The sequence below is a fragment of the Hemitrygon akajei genome, chromosome 18 (genome assembly GCF_048418815.1).
Source record: "Hemitrygon akajei chromosome 18, sHemAka1.3, whole genome shotgun sequence".
Lineage (NCBI taxonomy): Eukaryota > Metazoa > Chordata > Chondrichthyes > Myliobatiformes > Dasyatidae > Hemitrygon > Hemitrygon akajei.
The window spans coordinates 38024690-38044685 of record NC_133141.1 but is presented as its reverse complement, the minus strand read 5'-3'; the positions used below and the strand labels follow the sequence as shown (position 1 = coordinate 38044685).

Genomic DNA, 19996 nt, shown 5'->3' with positions numbered 1-19996 from the left:
GCTAATATAGGGGGCATGCAAAAGAATTCTGGAGATGACACAAATACTAGTAGTGAAAAGGAAAGCTTTAGACTGCAGGAAGATACGGATCACCTGGCCATTTGAGAAGAGAAGTGGCAAGTAGAATGCAATCCAGAGAAAGCCGAGGTAATGCATTTGGTGATGTGCAACAAGGCAAGACAATATTCTGCACTGCTGGGTGAGAAGCTGACAGTGATGCAGGTGGATGCTTCCCTGGTGTCATGGATTATTGATTACCTGACTGGCAGACCACAGTACGTGCGCTTGCAACACTGTGTGTCAGACAGAGTGGTCAGCAGCACTGGGGCTCCACAGGGGACTGTCCTGTCTCCCTTTCTCTTCACCATCTACACCTTAGACTTCAACTACAACACATAGTCTTGCCATCTTCAGAAGTTTTCTGATGACTCTGCCATAGTTGGATGCATCAGCAAGGGAGATGAGGCTGAGTACAGGGCTACGGTGGGAAACTTTGTCACATGGTGTGAGCAGAATCATCTGCAGCTCAATGTGAAACAGACTAAGGAGCTGGTGGTGGACCTGAGGAGGGCTAAGGCACCGGTGACCCCTGTTTCCATCCAAGGGGTCAGTGTGGACATGGTGGAGGATTACAAATACCTGGGGATATGAATTGACAATAAACTGGACTGGTCAAAGAACACTGAGGCTGTCTACAAGAAGGGTCAGAGCCGTCTCTATTTCCTGAGGAGACTGAGGTCCTTTAACATCTGTCAGACGATGCTGAGGATGTTCTACGAGGCTGTGGTGGCCAGTGCTATCATGTGCTGGGGCAGTAGGCTGAGGGTAGCAGACCCTCAGAATCAACAAACTCATTCATAAGGCCAGTGATGTTGTGGGGGTGGAACTGGGCTCTCTATGACGGTGGTGTCTGAAAAGAGGATGCTGTCCAAGTTGCATGCCATCTTGGACAATGACTCCCATCCACTCCATAATGTACTGGTTAGGCACAGGAGTACATTCAGCCAGAGACTCATTCCACCGAGATGTAACACTGAGCGTCATAGGAAGTCATTCCTACCTGTGGCCATCAAACTTTACAACTCCTCCCTCGGAGTGTCAGACACCCTGAGCCGATAGGCTGGTCCTGGACTTATTTCCACTTGGCACGATTAACTTATTATTAGTTAATTATTTATGGTTTTATATTGCTATATTTCTTCACTATTCTTGGTTGGTGCAGCTGTAATGAAACCCAATTTCCCTCAGGATCAATAAAGTATGTCTATCTGTCTGTCTGTCTTCAATAAACTGGAGCATATGGATAGGCATGGAATAACAGATGGACCTTGAATTGCATGTTAATGGGTTATTTTAAAAAAGAAGCAGAACTGGTTAGTAAGTGGTTGAAAAGCTATATGGACAATTTTATTTTATTAGAGGTCCAAAATGCAAGAGCAGAGATATTATGCCAGAACTACATATAGCCCATGTTAGTTCACAGCTCAAATATGGAAGGCCTTATTTTACAAACCTTTTTTGATAGATTTCAGTTCTGCATGGAGTTATAAAAGGTACTATGGCACAGAAACACGCCCTTCACCCCGTGGCTATGACCATGTGCATGTCCTTTATCTACAGAGTCATAGAACATACAGTATAGTATAGGTCCTTTGGCCCACGATGTGCCGAACTTTTGGTGTACTCCAAGATCAATTTAACCCTTCCCTCCTGCGTAGCCTTCCATTTTTCTATCATCCATGTGCCTATCTAAGAGCTTCTTAAATCATTCTGATGTATTAGCAGGGTGTTCCACACATCCACCACTCTATAAATCATCTACCAGTAACGTTCACTCAATTTTCTTCTTCACCTTCTGTGAAGATGAACTATTTGTAGTGCTGCACTCCATATTTTGGCTACACTCCCCTGATTACTGTGTGAAAGGGAAGCTGATCTCTACCTTGTCGAGGCCAGGCGGCAATTCTCATACCTACCCCTTGGAGAGGACCCCACTCTGGACTGCCAGAAAACTGTCCAAGCCTTCCCTGGTAATGCTCCCCAACTCTTCTTCCACTACATTGACAATTGCATTCAGTGGTGCTGCTTCATGCACCTATGCTGATCTCGTCAATTTCATCAACTTTGCCTCCAACTTCCACCCTGCCCTTAAATTCACTTGGCCCATTTCTGACACCTTCCTCCCCTTTCTCACTCTTCCTGTCTCCATCTCTGGAGATAAGCTGCTTACCAACATCTTTTATAAGCCTAGCTGTTCCTACTGCTATCTTGACTACACCTCTTCACACCCTGTCTCCTGTAAAAATGCTATTCCCTTTTCTCAGTTCCAAAAACATCAGAGATTACCTCCTTCTTCAAAGGACTGGGTTTCCTTTCCTTCACCATTGATGTTATCCTCACCCACATCTCCTACATTTCCTGAACATCCACACTCACCCCATCTTCCCGCCATCTTAACAGTAATAAAATTCCTCTTGTCCTTACCGACCACCTCATGAGCCTCTGCATCCAATGCATCATTCTCTGGCCATTCCCATTCTGACATATTTGGACATGGTGACCACTTATGCAACGATGAGGCCACCCTCAGGGTGGGGGAGCAATACCTTATATTCCCGACAACTTGTGAAATGTGGAACTGAGCCACAAACTATGCAACATCTCCCGCAATGCCCGTCGCTAGAGGAATCCTGTACTGTTGCAGATCTTGCCAAATTCAACAAGGCGCAAAAATGTGTCCAGTTTTGGTTGGGCCATGCATGTATAGACTGTCCGTGGCACAATAAGAAGAAAACCTTATATTCCATCTAGGTAGCCTCCAACCTGATGGGTTGGGTATCGATTTCTCCTTCCGATAAAAAAAATCTCCCCTCCTCTCCTCTTCTTCTATTCTCCACTCTGGCCTCTTACCTTTTCTCACCTGCCTATCACCTCCCCCGGGGCCCCCTCTGCCTTCCCTTTCTCCTATGGTGCACTCTCCTCTTCTATCAGATTCCTTCTTCTCCAGCCCTTTACCTTCCCTACCCACCTGCTTTACCTATACCCCCCTCCCCGCTCCTGTTTATTCCTTCCTTCCTTTCCAATCCTGAAGTGTCTCATCCCAAAATGTCAACTGTTTATTCATTTCCATAGATGCTGCCTGACCTGCTGAGTTCCTTCAGCATTTTGTGGGTGTTCCTAAAGGAAACTGTGAAGGCGATAGACTCAGGAGACTCCTGCACTACTGCCTGTTCCTTCTGTCCCTTGTTCCTGTACACATGGTGTGACTATCTTTCTGGAACTCACCTAGAAAAGCTTGTAAATTGTGGCTCACAAACTAGGAAGATAGGAAGCTTTGTGCCAAGCACCCTACCCACACCAGTGACTATATTCTCTTTCTCTTTCCCTGTGAAGATAATCAGAGATAATTTGTTTCTTATGATATCCATCGACATTTACTGGAAAATGCACTTTGTTCGGCATGATTGTGCTGCGCCTATTTCCTTTCGCCAACAAACCTCCTGACAATAAATTAATCTATTAACACAAGCAAAAACACAGATCGACTATTTTGGAGACTAAGAAGATGCTCAACATCTGGAAAAGGAGCTAAAACTATTTCAGTTTTCGTTAATTTGGGATCATACATCGGCGCCCCAGTTTATCATGTTTACGCAATCAAAGCCAATTTTACCTCAATAGTGGCGCACAAAAATACTTCATGCATTGAGACCCATCCAGAACATTATCAGGTAGCGTATTCACTTTAAGAGGTATGCATGGGTTGCTAAGGGCTCTCAAAACCATCCGTTTCATCATTAACAACATACTTGTTGCTAAGATTTGAAGAAAACTTGCGATTTTTGATAGCTACATTGACACCGTCCATGTTCAAAAATGATTTTATTTCGACTTTTCCCGCCGGCAGGTAGTCCGCTGTAAAGTTTTCACTCTAACCTTGTGCTTCAGCTCCCTCTATTAAATCCAACCTAAACGGTTTTTTATTTGTTCCACTAGCAGCTGCAGACATTGGAAAACAAACCTCTCATTAGACCGAGCAGAGAAATGTGTCTCGTTACAAATTTAAATTTCGTAGGCGGACCCTCCAAATGAACATCTAGTAAATCGGACTAAATTATAACATAAAAGACCGTGCCTTTTCAATAATTAATATATACACTGAAATGCTAAACAAAAACAACGGAAAGAATGGTTAAAGAAAGTGAGCGGGAAATCTTCGAATTTAAGGCAAAAACTTTCCATTGCAGAACCCACCTTATAAAGTCTTGACACTCCCTCTAGCTGTGTATGGAATCACGGTTCCATTTTCACCTATTGCCCGCAATTCGGCTGTCCGGGAGGGCAATGAACGATTCTGACGATCGCAAAACAGCAAAATTCGAGGCCTTCAGTCCTTCTTACTTTTCTTGCCGGAGGTTAACAATTCTTTTATAGATGTCAGTGCGAAAAATCTTCGTTTCAAAAGATTTTCTCTTGCTGAACCTTTAAGAGCGAAACGGCGCTAGATTTTTTAAACAAAATTAATCTTTAAAGAAAGGACACTCGTGGTTTCCTTAACGGGTTTAACAAGTGTTAAACCATACTTTGTCTAGTTTGCAAGCGAGTACATTCGATAGCGTGAGGCTTTTAAGAAATATTACCAAGTCCTCTGTGCAAGAGCTGTATTAGTAAGTCGAATGACGATATCAACAAGCCATGCTTACTTATATGATGCCAGTTTGTCTTGGACTCAGTCACGCTTCCTAATCAGCACTCCAAAAATATTTCAAAGTAAATTGATAAGCAGTCGGCAAGATGAGTTTTTTCGGGTGTTGATATCAAAACTCCTCCTTACAACAACTTGCAATTACATAGCGTCTTTCCTATTAGCTAGAATGTCAAGGGACTTCTTTCAGGAACAGGTGAACGAGCAAGACTTTGATATCCCAGCAGATAAATGCTGCCTGACCTGCTGAGCTCCTCCATCATTTTTTTTAAAATGTGTTAATCTGGTTTTCCAGTATCTGTAGAATCTCTTATGTTTGTGCAGCAGATAAACCAAGTGTGTGATTTAGTCCAGGTCGCAAGAACATTTAAAAAATTTCAGAGCTTTAGGGCCTAACTTTTTAAGGCACGTGCAACAATGGCAGAGGAGATATCCAACCTGTGGTTGAGATATATTTTTGAGAATTATAATAGAATGGTCACTGCATAGGAAAGCTTTTTGAGATGGTGAATGGAGACATCTTGGGGACAGTCCACATTACAACAGTACTGCTGAATGCCTTAAAGTGTATGCAGAGAGGTAAGTGTCTGGGACATAGGATAAATCTAAGAACACCTTATGAAGCTGAAACTTTAAGGCACTGGTCAGGCCACACTTATGAGTGTTGCGAGCAGTTCTGGTCCCCTTATTTAAGAGAAGATGTGCTAGCATTGGAGGGGGCCCAGGAGAGTTACAAGAATGATTCCATGAATGAATGGATTAATGTCTGAGGAGCATGCTTGCTAGTTTAGAAGAACGAGGAGGGATCTCATTGAAATCCATCAAATATTGAAAGGCCTAGACATAGTTGATCGTTCTTATAGTGGGGGAGTTTAGGACTGCAGGTCACAGTCTCTGAATAGAGGGACATCCATTTACAATAGAGATGAGGAGGAATTTCTTTAGCCGGTGGACAGTGAACCTGTGGAATTCATTGCCACAGACAGCAGTGCAGGCCCAGTCATTAGATATATTTAAAGTGGAGGTTGATAGGTTCTCGATTAGTCAGGGCATCAAATGTTATGGGGAGAAGGTACGAGAATTGGGTTGAGATGATGGAATGGCCTAATTCTCCTCTCACGTCTTATGGCAGAGAAATTACAGGATGACTGGGTGAGATATATGCATCACCAATGGCCGTGGGTGAAGTGCCAGAAGACTGAAAGGTGGTAAATACTGTGCCTTTATTTAAGAAGGTCTGCAAAGAAAAACTTGGGAACCATAGACCAGTAAGCCTAATCTGTGTGGCAGTTAAGTTACTGGAGGGGTTAAGATATACATGTATTTAGATTAGGTATGTCTCACAAATTTGATCAAGCTTTTGAAGAAATAAATAAGCAGATCAATGAGAGTAGGCTGGTTTAAGTAGTCCTTATGGACTTCAGTGAGGCTCTTGATAAGGTTCTACATAGTAGGCTGGGAAGTTTAGATTGCACTGGCTTCAGGGAGAGCTAGTTTATTTGATAGACAATTGATAGGAAGCAGAAGGTGATGGCGTTACATACATTTTTGGACTGGAAGCCAGTCACTAGTGGTGTGCCCGGGGGAGGGGGGGGGGTCCTGTAGTAAGCCCACTGCCATTTGTCATCAATGGTCAATGATTTGGATATGAATGTACAAGGTGAGGTTAGAATGTTTGCAGATGACACTAAAATGGTGGTTGTAAAAATAGTTCAGGAGTTAGAGGCAAGTCAGTCAATTTGGAGTTTAATTCAGATGTGCAGGGTGTTACATTTTGGGAAGGCAAATGAAAGCAGGACTTCTCAGTGAACAGTTGGGCCCCAGGGAGTGATGTAGAACAAAGACCTTGGAGTGCAAGCAGATGATTCCCTGCAAGTCACATCACAGGTACATAATGTGGTAAAGATGGCTTTTGGGCACATTGGCCTTCATCACTCAGGGCAATGAGTACAGAAGTTAGGATATTATGTTGCAGTTTTACAAGACATTGGCAAAAGTACATTTGGAATACTTGTGTTCAGGTTTGGTATCCCTATAAGATGTCATTAAACTGGAAATAGTGCAGAGATTTAAAAGGAAATTGTCAGGACTGAGTTATAGAGAGGGTTTGAGCAGGCTGGGCCATTATTCATGGGAACATAGAATGATGTTTTATAGAGGTGTGTAAAATCATAAACATAGAATGAATGCAGTCTTTACCCATGGATTGAGGAAAATCAAGTAGAGGCCATGGGTTCAAGAGATTTAATAGGAACCCAATGGGCAAACCTTTTACTCAAAGGGTCATCTGTAATGAAGTGAGGCAGGTACATTAACATTTAAGAGACACTTGATTAAGTACATGATAGGAAAGGTTTAGAGTGGGGGCTCCCAGCTTTAAAAAAAATTTTTTTTTAAATTGCCATGGAGCCTTACCGTTAACTGAGGGGTCCATGGACCCCAGGCTGGGAATCCCTGGTTTAGAGGGAAATACTGTAGGCTGAACACAGGCAAATGGGACTATCTTAGATGGGCATCTTGGTTGGTATGGACAAGTTGGGCCAAAGGGTCTGTTTCCATGCTCTATGACTACTTGGAGAAAAGTAATATGCATGTTCAAACATGGAGTTTGAAGATATGATAATACTTAAAACAATCTGTATCACTTAGTAGCTCAGGAAAAGGATTACAGCATAGCAAATGCTCTACTAAGATCATTGCTTCCTTCTCCACTCAAATCTAATCAATATTTTGAAATAATGGACCGATGTTACAGCCATACATAATTCTACACTTACTAGTGCTTTCATTCCTCTTTTCTAGCAGGGCTCAATGCAAAAGCTGCAGGAGCCAATACGAGTACGTGTACAGCTTTTTGTACCCAGAATGCTAAACTTGTCTTGATGTCATGATAATCCGAGTGAGGAAAATCCTGGGAATAGGTGTAGCCTGTTTGTTCCTGAAATCCTTTCCATCATTCAGTTAGATCATCTCTGATTAAAGACATCAATGAATTACTAATCCTGGTTCTATATCCTTTAATAGTCCCTTAAAGTTTTTCCAATTTATTCCCAACTTTAAGAGCTTTGGGAAGGTGAAGCCCCTGGAAAGCAGTTCCAACTTAAAGATTGCAACCTGTCCTCAATCTAATCATCTTTATTCATTTCCTTAAGTTCTTTATGTTGGGTGTGCTTTGTTGTGTGAGTGAATTTACCAGAGAAAATTACTGGTAGATACAAAACAGCTACTTCATTCGACAAAAGGTACAGCAGGCATCATATGAGATGCTTTCGGTTGAAAGGTCTGCTGGCCCAATATGGGGCTCGGTATTTTATGTGCCAAACATCAAAGGACAGCTCCATATTTACAATGTATGGACAATCTTTTTTAGAAATAACATAGAACCTTCACCCCTCCCGATTCACATCAACACCACAGACATCCAAATGAATTTTAATCAGCATTGTCTGGTCTGGGATTCAGGGCTTTCAGGAACCCATTGTTCAGAGTTGCACTCCAAATTAAATGCACAATACATTTTTAGATGTGAAGACTGGTAGCCAAAGTCAATTGTTACATGTATATGTCCTAAACCCAAAAAGCACTAACAGTCCCTCCTCTTGGACCTCCTGGGCAAAACTTAATTTGTACCTGGAAAGGCCAATCTAAAGGAAGATCTATTCAAATAAGGCAGCAAAAAATGCCCTATTATTTCATTTGACTCTACATCTACCCTATAATCCCTGATCACTACCTGCTGAGCAATTGATTGTTCCAGTAATTTGAACAGGTCTTTAGAAATGCAGCTTTGTTTGTATACCTGTTGGCTCTTCCCCTGCTGGCCAGATGCAGCTTAATCATATTCCTCATCTTCACTCCTTCATTCTCTGGTAGTTTTCCAGGGGCATCTGCAAGCTAAGTGCATCAGGCTCACAGGCCCTCTCATCGATGTACTGGAAGGAGATGGGGTGCTCTCTATTTGAATGAGCAAATAGAGGCATATAAGGTAGCAAAACTGAATGGGAAGTTGGATGTTTGGGAAGCTTTTAAAATCTAACAAAAGGCAACTATAACATATAAGGGAAAAGATGAAAAACAAGCCAATAATATAAAGCAGGATACTAAAAGTTTTTTCAGTTATATAAAGAGCAAAAGGGAGGTGAGAGTTGATATTAGACCAGTGGAAAATGACGTTGGTGAGATAGTAATGGGGGACAAAGAAATGGCAGATGAACTTAATGGGTACTTTGCATCAGTCTTCATTGTGGAAGACCCTAGCAAAGGCCCATGAGTGAGAGGGAACAGGAGTGAATACCATTGCTATTACAAAGGAAAAAATGCTAGGCAAACTCAAAGGTCTTAAGGTGAATAAGTCACCTGGACCAGATGGACTACATCCCAGAGTCCTGAGAGAGGTTGCTGAAGAGATAACAGATGCATTGGGCATGATCTTTCAAGAATCACTTGAATCTGGCATGGTCCTGGAGGATTGCAAATATCATTCCATTTTTTAAGAAGGGAGGAAGGCAAAAGAAAGGAAATTATAGGCCAGTTAGCCTAACCTCAGTGGTTGGGAAAGTGTTGGAGTCTATTATTAAGGATGAGGTTTTGGGGTACTTGGAGAATAATAATTAAAAAAAAGTCAGTCAGCATGGTTTCTGTAAAAGGGAAATCACCTGACAAATCTATTAAGAGTTCTTCAAGTAATAAGCAGGGTGGACAAAGAATGGACAAAAAAGTGGCAGATGGAATAGAGTTTGGTAAAAGGATCGATAGTGTGGACTATTATCTAAATAGGGAGAAGGTTCAAACATCAAGTGCAGAGACTTAGGAGTCCTCATGCAGGACTCCCATAAGGTTAATTTACAGGTTAAGTCTGCGATAAAGGCAAATGCAATGTTGGCATTTATTTCGGGGGAATAGAATATAAAAGCAAGGAGATAATGCTGAGGTTCTATAATTCACTAGTCAGGCCGCTCTTGGAGTATTGCCAACAGTTTTGGGCCCCATATCTCAGAAAGGATGAGAGAGTCCAGAGCAGGTTTACAAGAATGATTCTGGGAATGAAGGGGTTAACATATGAGGAGTGTTTGGCAGCTTTCGGCCTGTGCTCGCTGGGATTTAGAAGAATGTGTGGGGATCTCATTGAAACCTACCGGATGCTGAAAGGACTATATAAGGTGGATGTGGAGAGGATGTTTCCTGTGGTGGGGGTATCCAGAACCAGAGGGCATTGCCTCAGAACTGAGGGGTGATCTTTTAGAACAGAGACAAGGAGGAATTTTTTTTGAATCAGAGAGTAGAGAATCTGTGGAATGCTCTGCCATAGACTGCAGTGGAAGCCAACTCTGTGGGTATATTTAAGGCAGAAGTTGATAGTTTCCTGATCGGTCAGGGCATCAGAGGATATGGCGAGAAGGCAGGTGTATGGGGTTGAGTGAGATCCTGAAATGACAGAGCAGACTTGATGGGCTAATTCTGCTCCTATTTCTTATGGTCTGCAAGGACCTCTCTTTGGTGGCACCCCCATCTGAGCTGTCCAGTCGATCACTGGTCTGACTGCTGAAAAGGCCCAGCTCATTTGTATTCACTTCCCATTCAGGCTGGGGGTGACTGCCTTCAGATGTCGTGTGTAATCTTTCTCAGTCTGCCTTGCTGTCAAAGTTGTGGAATTTGCTGTCTCTGGTTTAACTTAAATCCCTCCTCATCTATTTTACCCAGTATCTTATCTGTAATATGCTGTTCAACTAATCATCTACCTTTAGCAACCAGCCTTCATTAGTGTGATTACCATTACACTTTAGCATGCTATTCACTGGTTTCTGTCACACTCAGTGTCTTCTGCATTCGTGTTTGCTGTGGATCTGTTTTCATCAACTGTGGTCATGTCTGGTGTGGCTGGCTGATGTTGGTCTCTTAGGTTCTCTGTAATTACATGGTTACTGGGTACACTTGATCCCCCTGCTGTTTGTAGGGGCAACAAGAAGGTGAGTCGTACAGTTTAACCGGGGTTCAGTGTTTCCATTGGCTACCTCACCATGTTTGCACACAAACACAAGTATCACTTGTAAAAAGTACCATCTGTGGTCCTTATCATCTGGGAGCAACCCCTTCCTTTCAGGTAGCACCCTCACCATGACTTAGTCACCCGGGTGTGGGAGGACTATCACCTTTCCCTCTGGCTCTCTCTCTGATCAGCGATGTGCTCTTGTTGTTTTGCTGTCCTTAAGCAAAGTTACAAAGGTCTTTCACATAGTGTCATTCTATCCCTGTAAGCCCCAAGCTCCCCGCAACCCGTAGTTACTCCAGAAGGGAGTCACATTGCTTGCTCCATCAGTAATTCGTAGGGGCTGAGACCCAGTGTGCAGTTTGGAGTTGTCCATACTCTCATCAGGATTCCTGGTAATACACCAACCCATAAATTTCTTTGTCTCAGCTATAGCTTTGTCCAAGGCATTCATGATTGTTTGGTTCATCCTTTCTACCATTCATGAATTCCAAGGGCGGTATGGTACATGGAACTATGGTCAAATCTCCAACAGTCAGCACATTTGCTCATCACTTTCCCTGTGAAATGTGCTCCTTGATCTGAATCCACTGGACTGGGGTTCCCCAGCTTGGGAGGATTCCCTGAACTAGGATCTGTGCAGCAGTGCAGTCCCTTGTTGGGAAAGCCATTACCCACCGGGTAAAGTGATCCATAATTACTCGACAGTAGCTTTTCCCCTGCTTTTTGGAAGGAGTCCTGTGGTCCATCTAGATACTTTACCAGGGTCCCGTTGGCTGATTTGCCAGCAGTAGCTTTATGCCCTTACCAGGCTTATGCTGGGCACATATGATACAATGGCAGCAGAATTTCTCAACATCCCCGCCCATCATCAGTCCTGCTGGAGGATCGTGATCACGCTCTACCTTCCCTGATGAATCACTCTAGGATACAAATCCAGTATCCTAATACATGGTGGTGCCATGACTCCTTCCACCTCATGTGTCCAGCTCCCATCTGGTTCCTCCTTTACTCACTTTCTTTGCCTCCACCTCTTCAGATAATTTTACTAAACTGTATTCAGTTGTTTCTCCCTACACACCTGCAATTTCAATTGCCTCTTGTTCTGCCTCCTGATGCCCGCCCACTCATTTTCTTCCTGTTCCTTACTCTCCCCTTTCTGGTGTTAACTTTAATTACTGCCACCTCTGCTGGCAAACTCACTGCTTTCAGCAGTTGTATTTGGTGCCTATGCTGAATACCTGCCCTTCTGCTGTTGGTGACTGCTCTCAGCCTCCTGGTATTCAGGAGCTCTACAATGGTATGGGGTGTGCATTGTAAGAGGTGTCCCATCATTACAATTGGTTCACTTACTCGCACTGCCCATGCGGCAGTCTAAAGCTGTGACGCAGTAGGTAAGTCCTACTGCAATGGGTGTGTGTTTCCTTGAATATGCCACTGGCTTTTCTCCCTATGGTCCTGCACCACTACTGTCTTGCTGCAGTATAGGCAAACTGCATCTGGTAACCCTAGCGTGGGTGTAAAGACCAGGGCTTTTGTGATATCTGCAAAAGCCTTTTCCTCATCTGGCTCCCCATCTTATTTCTTCTAGAGGGGCCTTCTCTCCTTTAATTAAGGCCTGTATCAGGGCCACTGGTACTGAGAACCCTGGTTTGAAATTACAGCCGTAACTGAATAGACCCCAACTCCCTACGTTTACTGGATGCGGCATGAAGCTGTTTGCTGAACATCTGTCATCTGACTTGTCCTTCCTTCCCTGGGGAATGGTGTATGGTTTGCTTTCCTATCTGACCCTTGTGTGGACTTGCAGCATCTCTAAAACACTGGTTATTGCCCCTAAGTGACCTGCTTCATCTTCTGAACAGATTAGTAGATCATCTGCATATTGTAAGCGTGTCAAACGCTAGGGCATTAGATTGAGCTTTTCTAAAATCTACACCTTATGAAAAATGGCTGGACTATTGTGGAATCCCTGGGGTAGTCTGGTCCATGTACAATTCTGCACACCTAGGGTGAAGGCAAATCGGTCAGGGGACTCAGGTGCCATGGAGACAGACCATTCAGGATTGTTGTAGGGCTTACCACAATGGGATGCAATATTGGCGTGGTCTTAAGGGCAGTATAGTCTATTGTTAATTCATGTGATCCATTGGGCTTTTTTCCCCAGCTATAAGTTCATAGTTGACGCAGTTTCTGAATATCGCATTGTGTTTTAGTTTCTTCACTGTACCCTAAACAGCCGTCAGGTGCATCAGTTTTTATAGGATGCTGCTTATTGGGTTTATGCAGGTCCCCCTCCATTTTAACTGGGTTCATCTTTACTCAACCACAATCTTGCTTGCATCTAGCCCACACTGTTGGGAACTGCTGACAAAGTAATCCACAGACAACATCCTGGTTCCAATCTCTAATGATCAGAGCAGTTGCGACAAAGCTAGCCAAGTTGTGTATCCTATTGGTTGTACATGGTCGCTGCCCCTGACTAGTCTATATTATTTCTCCATTCCCTGAATCTATAATGTCCCCTGCTTCCCTTAGAATGTCTATTCCAATGATAGTGCCCTTGTTATTTGTACAGTCCCAGAAATACACCGGAAGCTGCACTCCAGGTTCGAGTACCTACTTTCACTGTTTTCCCTCCTACACCCTTAATATGAATAGCCTGTCCAGCTGTTGGCAAGGGTAGGTCAGTTATCAATACTAATGCCCCCGTGTCCACTAAAATATTGTTAGGGGGCCTACAATGAAATGCTGCTGAGTATATCCGTGGGTCACCAGTGCTGGCAGTGGGGACGACCGCCTTGTTTTCTGACCTAGAAGCCATCTTCACCAGCTGTGATCTGATTGACAGATTGGGCATTGACAGGGTGGTCTGCTAATTTCACCTGTTTTTTTTTGGGACACTGCCTCCAACCATGTCCCGATAGGACACAACTGTACCATATCAACATCTATTCCAGTAGTTGCTTGCTTCGTGCCCTGGTCGCTGGCAAACAAAACAAACCCTCTGGGACATCACAGCAGCTGCATCCACTTTACAAATTCTCTTGCGCTTTCTTTGGTCTATCTCACTGGCTCACGAAACTACTGCAGAGGTCGACCTCACTGTTACTGCTAAATCTAAAACTTCCTGGTGGGGTGAGCTCAGGCCTTCCTTCATCATGTTCAGTAAGACTGGGTTGTCCCTGCCTGGATTATCCAACACTGAATACTCATACGCTGGATACTTACATTCCACGGTTATCTCATCAGCTCTTTGAATCATTGCCATTATTCTTCCCCAGTTACTCACTTCTTTTTAAAAGAAGCTTGCGTTCCCAGCAGTTGCCCATGTACCATCCCACACCCCCTGAGCCATACTGTCCCGCATATTCTTCAGGTACTTTGCTTTTATCAACACATATTTATCTCTAGGGTGCATCCGGTGAATTTCAATCATTTCCTTGAGCTTGTACCGGAATTCTGAATTCCCACATGCGACTTTAAGTGAGGGTAACTCTGACAAAATGCTCTGTTTCTCCCTGGGATGAAGGGCTTATGAATGGTCATAATCAGAGTCAAGGGCTGGCTCTGATCATCAGGGTTCTTGACCTGACGTTGCCTGACCTCAATAGGTGCCACCCTGACAGATATATCTGGGTAAAACCTCTCCCTAAATTATCTCCACTATGCAAAATATAAATGATGGGTACCAGTTAAACAGCATATACTTAAAACCACAGAGTACTACTCTGCAATGTGCCCTTTTGAGCACCTGAACTCATGATTCCCACTGTATTCCTTTGCATCACTTTTGCAAAACATTTATGCTAAAAATGCAGCTCCCTGAACGAATATACATGCTCCCATTCTAGCGTCCCGAACCGTCGGTAACCACCCTTTGCAGCTGGTGGCCTCGTCTCAAAGTTCTATCTTTTACATAAACACACTTGCATGCGTGCACACACTTTTATATCTACCAGTGCTGCTCTCCATGTTCGTGATACCTCATGTTCCTGTGTACCACCAACCCGAACAGATCCAACTGAGTGCTACTTTTAAAATACTCACCCACTTAGACTGCCAGGATTGCTGGCCACACAATAGGTCGCACGAAGGTATCCCTCTCCTGACACCAAATGTCGTTGTGTGAATGAAGTCACTGGAGAAAAGTACTGGTAGATAGAAAATGACTTTTTTACTTGACAAAACAAGTTGAAAGGTCTGATGGCCCAAAGTAGGGCTCGATATTGAGTGCCAAACAAAGGACAATTCCATGTTTACAATGTACAGACAATGCTTTCTTTGAAACTACATGTAACCTTCACACCTCCTGATTCGCATCCATACCACAGATATCCAAATGAATTTTAATCAGCACTGTCTGGTCTAGGATTCGTGGCTTTTAGGAACCACTGTTCAGAGTTGCACTCCAAACTAAATCCAGAATACATTTTCAGATGTGAAGACTGGTAGCCAAAGTCAATTGTTAAATGTATATGTCCTAAACCCAAAAATTGCTCTATGTGTGTATTCACATCCAAAGATAGGTCTGTTAAGTAGTTGTAGATTTGGAATAGTATACCATTAGGTTTAAAGAAATCTGATGAACACGAAAGTTCTAATTAAAAATGCAATTTTAAAAATGGACTAAACCAAGTAAAACAGATGTTTATTTTGTGCTACCACTGAAACAATGAACAACTGTTTAAAGAAACAAAAATTAAATGCAAGAGTAAGAGGACAGGTTGGAGAGTGTAAGAACAAGTCACCAGCAAATATTTACAACAATTAAAATTAGCCAACAACATTTCAACAACTATCCCCTCTCACCTCATCAAGATAAAATCAAGAACAGGAATTTTGCCTTTTCCATCCACCCAAACCAAAACTAGGAAAACACTGACAACTGAAGAACTGTGCTTAGAACTAAATTTGACATTTCCATAGTTTGTCAAGCTTGAAACAAAATCAGTAGTGCAGTGCTAAAATCGAACCAACTACATGTCTTCAAATATATCCTCATCCTCATCCTCATCAGAGTCCTCCTGGTATTGGACAGGCTTTTTTGCACGACCTGTTGTAACTCTGGGTGCTATATCCATGTCAGCAGTGAAGTTGGAGTCTCCAGCATTATCAATATGGAAACTGTCATCGTCCAGCATCTTGGATTTCTAAAAAAACAATAAAGATGAAAAACTGAAGATTTAGGTCATGTTTTATCAAGTTGAGTAATGTCAAAAGCACAAAATTTTAAAAGGAAATGCAATGGTTACTATGGACTTTCCAAAATAAACAGCAAATATATTAATCAGCTAAGTAGCAGCATTCATTAGCACTCATTACCTAATACTGCAACAAAATGATCATCACCAATTTATGACTGACACCACAGTAAGTTGGAATGACTGCTCAATTATAGTTTAAGTTTGTAGCAATGTCCAAATTCATCCTCTCGTATGCTAAAAGATGGACTTAATCTCCCAATCCAGTTCACTGCAGCCCTTGCACTGTCACCTGCACTGCATTTTCTCTGTAATGGTAACACTCTATTCTGCATTCCTTTCTTTTTTTACCATCTCACTCTACTTGTGTGTGGAATGATCTGTCTGGATGGCACACAAAGAAATAGGAGAACTATGCCATTCAGCCCATCAAGCCTGCTCTATTTCATCAAAATCCATTTCCCTCTCAACCTCATTCTTTTGTCTTCTCCCTATAACCTTTCATACCCTGACTAATCAAGAACCTATCAAACCTCTGCCTTAAATACACCCAATAACTTGGCCTCCACAGCAGTCTGTGGCAAAGAATTCCAGATTCACCACCCTCTGGCTAAAGAAATTCCTCCCCATCTCCATTCTAAATGGACATCCCTCAATTCTGAGGCTGTGCCCTCTGGTCCTGGACTCCCCCACTATCCTCTCCACATTCACTCTATGTAAGTCGTTCAATATTTGATGGATTTCAATGAGATCACCCTTCATTCTTCTAAGTTTTATCAAGTACAAGCCCAGAGCCATCATTCTTCAAATGATTACCCTTTCATTCCCAGAAACATTCTCATGAACCCTTTCCAATATCAGCACACGCTTTCTTAAATAAAGGGGCCCAAAACTCCGAGAAGCCTCAGCATTACATTCTTGTTTTTACATTCTAGTCCTCCCAAAATAAATGCTAGCATTGCATTTGCCTTCTACATCATCGTCTCTTCAGCTACCTCTTTTAGAACCCTGGGGTGCAAGTCCATCTGGTCCAGATAACTTATCTACCTTCAGTTTCCCAAGCACCTTCTCCCTAGTAAAAGCAAATGCACTCAACTCTACCCCCTGACGCTCAAACTTCTCGCAGACTGCTAGTGTATATCTGAAAAAAAAACTTTTGGTTTCCTGTTTGATATTGGCTAGCTTAGCTTCATATTTTATCTCCTCCTTGGTTTCTGTTGGTTTTTAAAAGTTTCCCAATCCTCTGATTTCCCCCCTAATTTTTGCTCTATTATATGTGCACTCTTTTGTTTTTATGTTGGCTTTGACGTTCATTGTCAGCCACAGTTGCATTATCCTGCCTTTAGAATACTACTACTTCTCTGGGACGTATCTATATCCTGCACTCTCTGAATAGTACCCAGAAACTTCAGCCATTGCTGCTCTGCTGTCATCCCTGCTAGTGTAACCTTCCAATCAATTTTAGCCAGCTCTTCTCTCATATCTTGAATTTCCTTTATCCATTGTAATACTACTACATCCAACTTTAGCTTCTCCCTCCCATGTTGCAGGGTGAATTCTATTATGACCCCTGCTTCCTAAGGATTGCTTTTCCTTAAGCCCCCTAATCCAATCTGGTTCATTACACAACCAAAATAGCCTATCTCCTAGTGGGCTCAACCACAAACTGCTCTTAAAAGCCATCTCGTAAGCATTCTACAAATTCCCCTTCTTGGCATCCGGCCGGATTTTCCCAATCTATCTGCATATTGAAATCCCCCATGGCTACCATAACCTTAGCCCTTTTGCATGCCTGTTCTATATCATGTTGTGATTTGTAGCTCAGACCGGCTACTGTTTGGAGTCCTGTATATAACTCCACCAGGGCCTTTTTAGCCTTGCAGCTCCTTAACTCTACCCATAAGGATTCTACATCTTTTAATCCTGTGTCACCTCTTTCCAAGGATTTGATTTCATTTAAAAAAAAATATAAAACAGAGCCACCCCACCCCCTCTGCCTACCTGCCTGTCCTTTTTGATACAATGTGTATCCTTTGATGTTAAGCTCTCAGCTGTGATCTTCTTTCAGCCACGACTCAGTGATGCCCACATCATACCTGCCAATCTCTTAATTGTGTTACAAGAGTATCCACGTATTCCATATGCCTCATGCATTCAAATACAACACCTTCAGTCCTGTGTTCATCACCCTTTTTGATTTTGTCCCTGTAACACTGTAATTCATTCCACTGACCGCAATTTTGCTCCATCATCAGCCTGTCCCCAATAGTCTCACTACATACTGCTTCTCTGCTTGTACTGCCCTGTCACTTCAGTTTCCATTTTCTGCCAAATTAGTTTGAAACTCTCCCAACAGCTCTAGCAAACCTGCTGCAAAGATATTGGTCACCCTCGGGTTCAGATGTAACCCATCCCTGTTGTACAGGTCATGCAGTATCATCCCCAGAAGAAATCCCAATCATAGAGAAAACTGAAACCTGACCCGCTGTGCCAGTTTCTCAGCCATGCATGCACCTGCCAAATCATCCTATTCTTACCCTCACTGGCTCATGTCACAGGCAGCAATTCAGAGGATGCTACCCTGGAGTTCTTGCTTTTCAGCTTTCTACCTAGCTCCCTAAATTCTCTCTTCAGGACCTCCTCTCTTTTCTTACTTATGTCATTGGTGCCAATATGTACCAAATCTTCTGGCTGCTCACCCACCTCCTTTAGAATGTTGTGGACCAATCATGACATCTCTGACCTTGGCACCTGGGAGGCAATGTACCATCCAGATGTCTGTATTGCATCTACAGAGTCTTGTGTCTACTCCTCTAACTATGGAATTCCCTATAACAACTGCAGTCCTCTTCTCCCTCCTTCCCTTCTGAGCCACAACGACAGACTATGTACCCAGCTGCTGCGGCTCCCTTCGGACCATAAAACCATGATACATAGGATCAGAATTTGGTCATTTGGCCTATTAAGTCTGCTTCACCATTCCATCATGGCTAATTTATTAACCCTCTCAAACCCCATTTTTTTACCTTCGCCCCATCCATACCTTTGGCCTCCATGGCTGTCTGAAGCAATGAATTCCATGGATTTTCACTCTAAGTACATTTAGCAAAAATAAACTGCACTAATTCATATTAAAATTAATGCAGATGATTAAAATGTCATCATGGCCACACCACAGCCTGCAATTTCTAAGAGGAAACACTGACCAGGCAAAAAGAATAAAATGGTATGAGTATGAGGTGAAATCACAAGTAGAGCTTTCCCCCTTTAACTATCTGGTGACCTGTCAAGCATGCAGGTCTCAAATTGACCAAGCCATTATACAAATGCCCCATTCTCTCTTGTCCAAATTTAATTCCCCAACCCAAATATCTAATTAGATTTGTGCTTTGTAAATTTAACAAGACAAAAATTACAATCCACTTTAAATTAAAGCTTTTAAAAGCAACAAAAAGGACATTTCACATCCTTGTTGAACTGAAACCAAGCCAAAATAAAGGAAGAGCAGACTGCTAATCTATTGCATCAGGTGGTTTTCTTCATTACATTATTTATGCGCAATGCAAGAGTACTGCAGTCTCAGCTGTTGCATTTCACTTTAAACTGCAGCCTCTAATGCTCTCAGTTGGACACAAGTTCCCACCTCACTTTTTCTAATAGCAAGAATATTAACCCACAAGTAATGCCTTGACGAAAGAAATGAATGCTATTAGCACAATACTTTTTGGAGGACTATGCTGGGAGTAAATTAGATGTTGTGTTTCCTATATCCCAAAATTGAAAAGTGCTCTACAGAGCTAGAGCCAAAGACAAAATACACGAGAGAAGGATTCATGAGATGAATGAGCCAAACTGTCTCGATTTGCATTTGTGCCTACTCCCAGGTGTCTGAAAAGCAGACTATAAGCCACCTTTATGTTTCAACCATCTCTGGATGAGGAATGTTTTCCTCAAATCTCTAAGCCCTTAATTTAAACCTATGCCCTCCAATCAGACACTGCTGAAGGGAAAGGTTTCTCATCCTTATATACAACCCCTCAACTTCTGTATTAGTTCCTTATAGCTTATATTCTCTAAACCAGGCAACATCCTGCTGAATCT

The 19996-nt window shown here is 42.6% G+C and overlaps 2 protein-coding genes across 3 annotated transcripts in view; both read right to left on the bottom strand.

Annotated features, from left to right (window-relative positions):
• The window catches only part of LOC140741333 (gap junction delta-3 protein-like), a 78133-nt gene extending 73410 nt beyond the window's left edge, over window positions 1-4723 (bottom strand). The window contains exon 1 of the mRNA XM_073071430.1: window positions 4255-4723. The gene's annotated coding sequence lies outside the window, so the exon portion shown is untranslated. The remainder of the gene's footprint in view (window positions 1-4254) is intronic.
• Window positions 4724-15321: 10598 nt separating this feature from the next.
• Window positions 15322-19996, bottom strand: part of top2a (DNA topoisomerase II alpha) — a 46954-nt gene continuing 42279 nt past the window's right edge. For both annotated transcript variants that reach the window (XM_073071420.1, XM_073071419.1), the window contains one exon: window positions 15322-15844. In XM_073071420.1, the coding sequence (XP_072927521.1) occupies window positions 15671-15844 (174 nt within the window). In that variant the 3' untranslated portion in view covers window positions 15322-15670. The remainder of the gene's footprint in view (window positions 15845-19996) is intronic.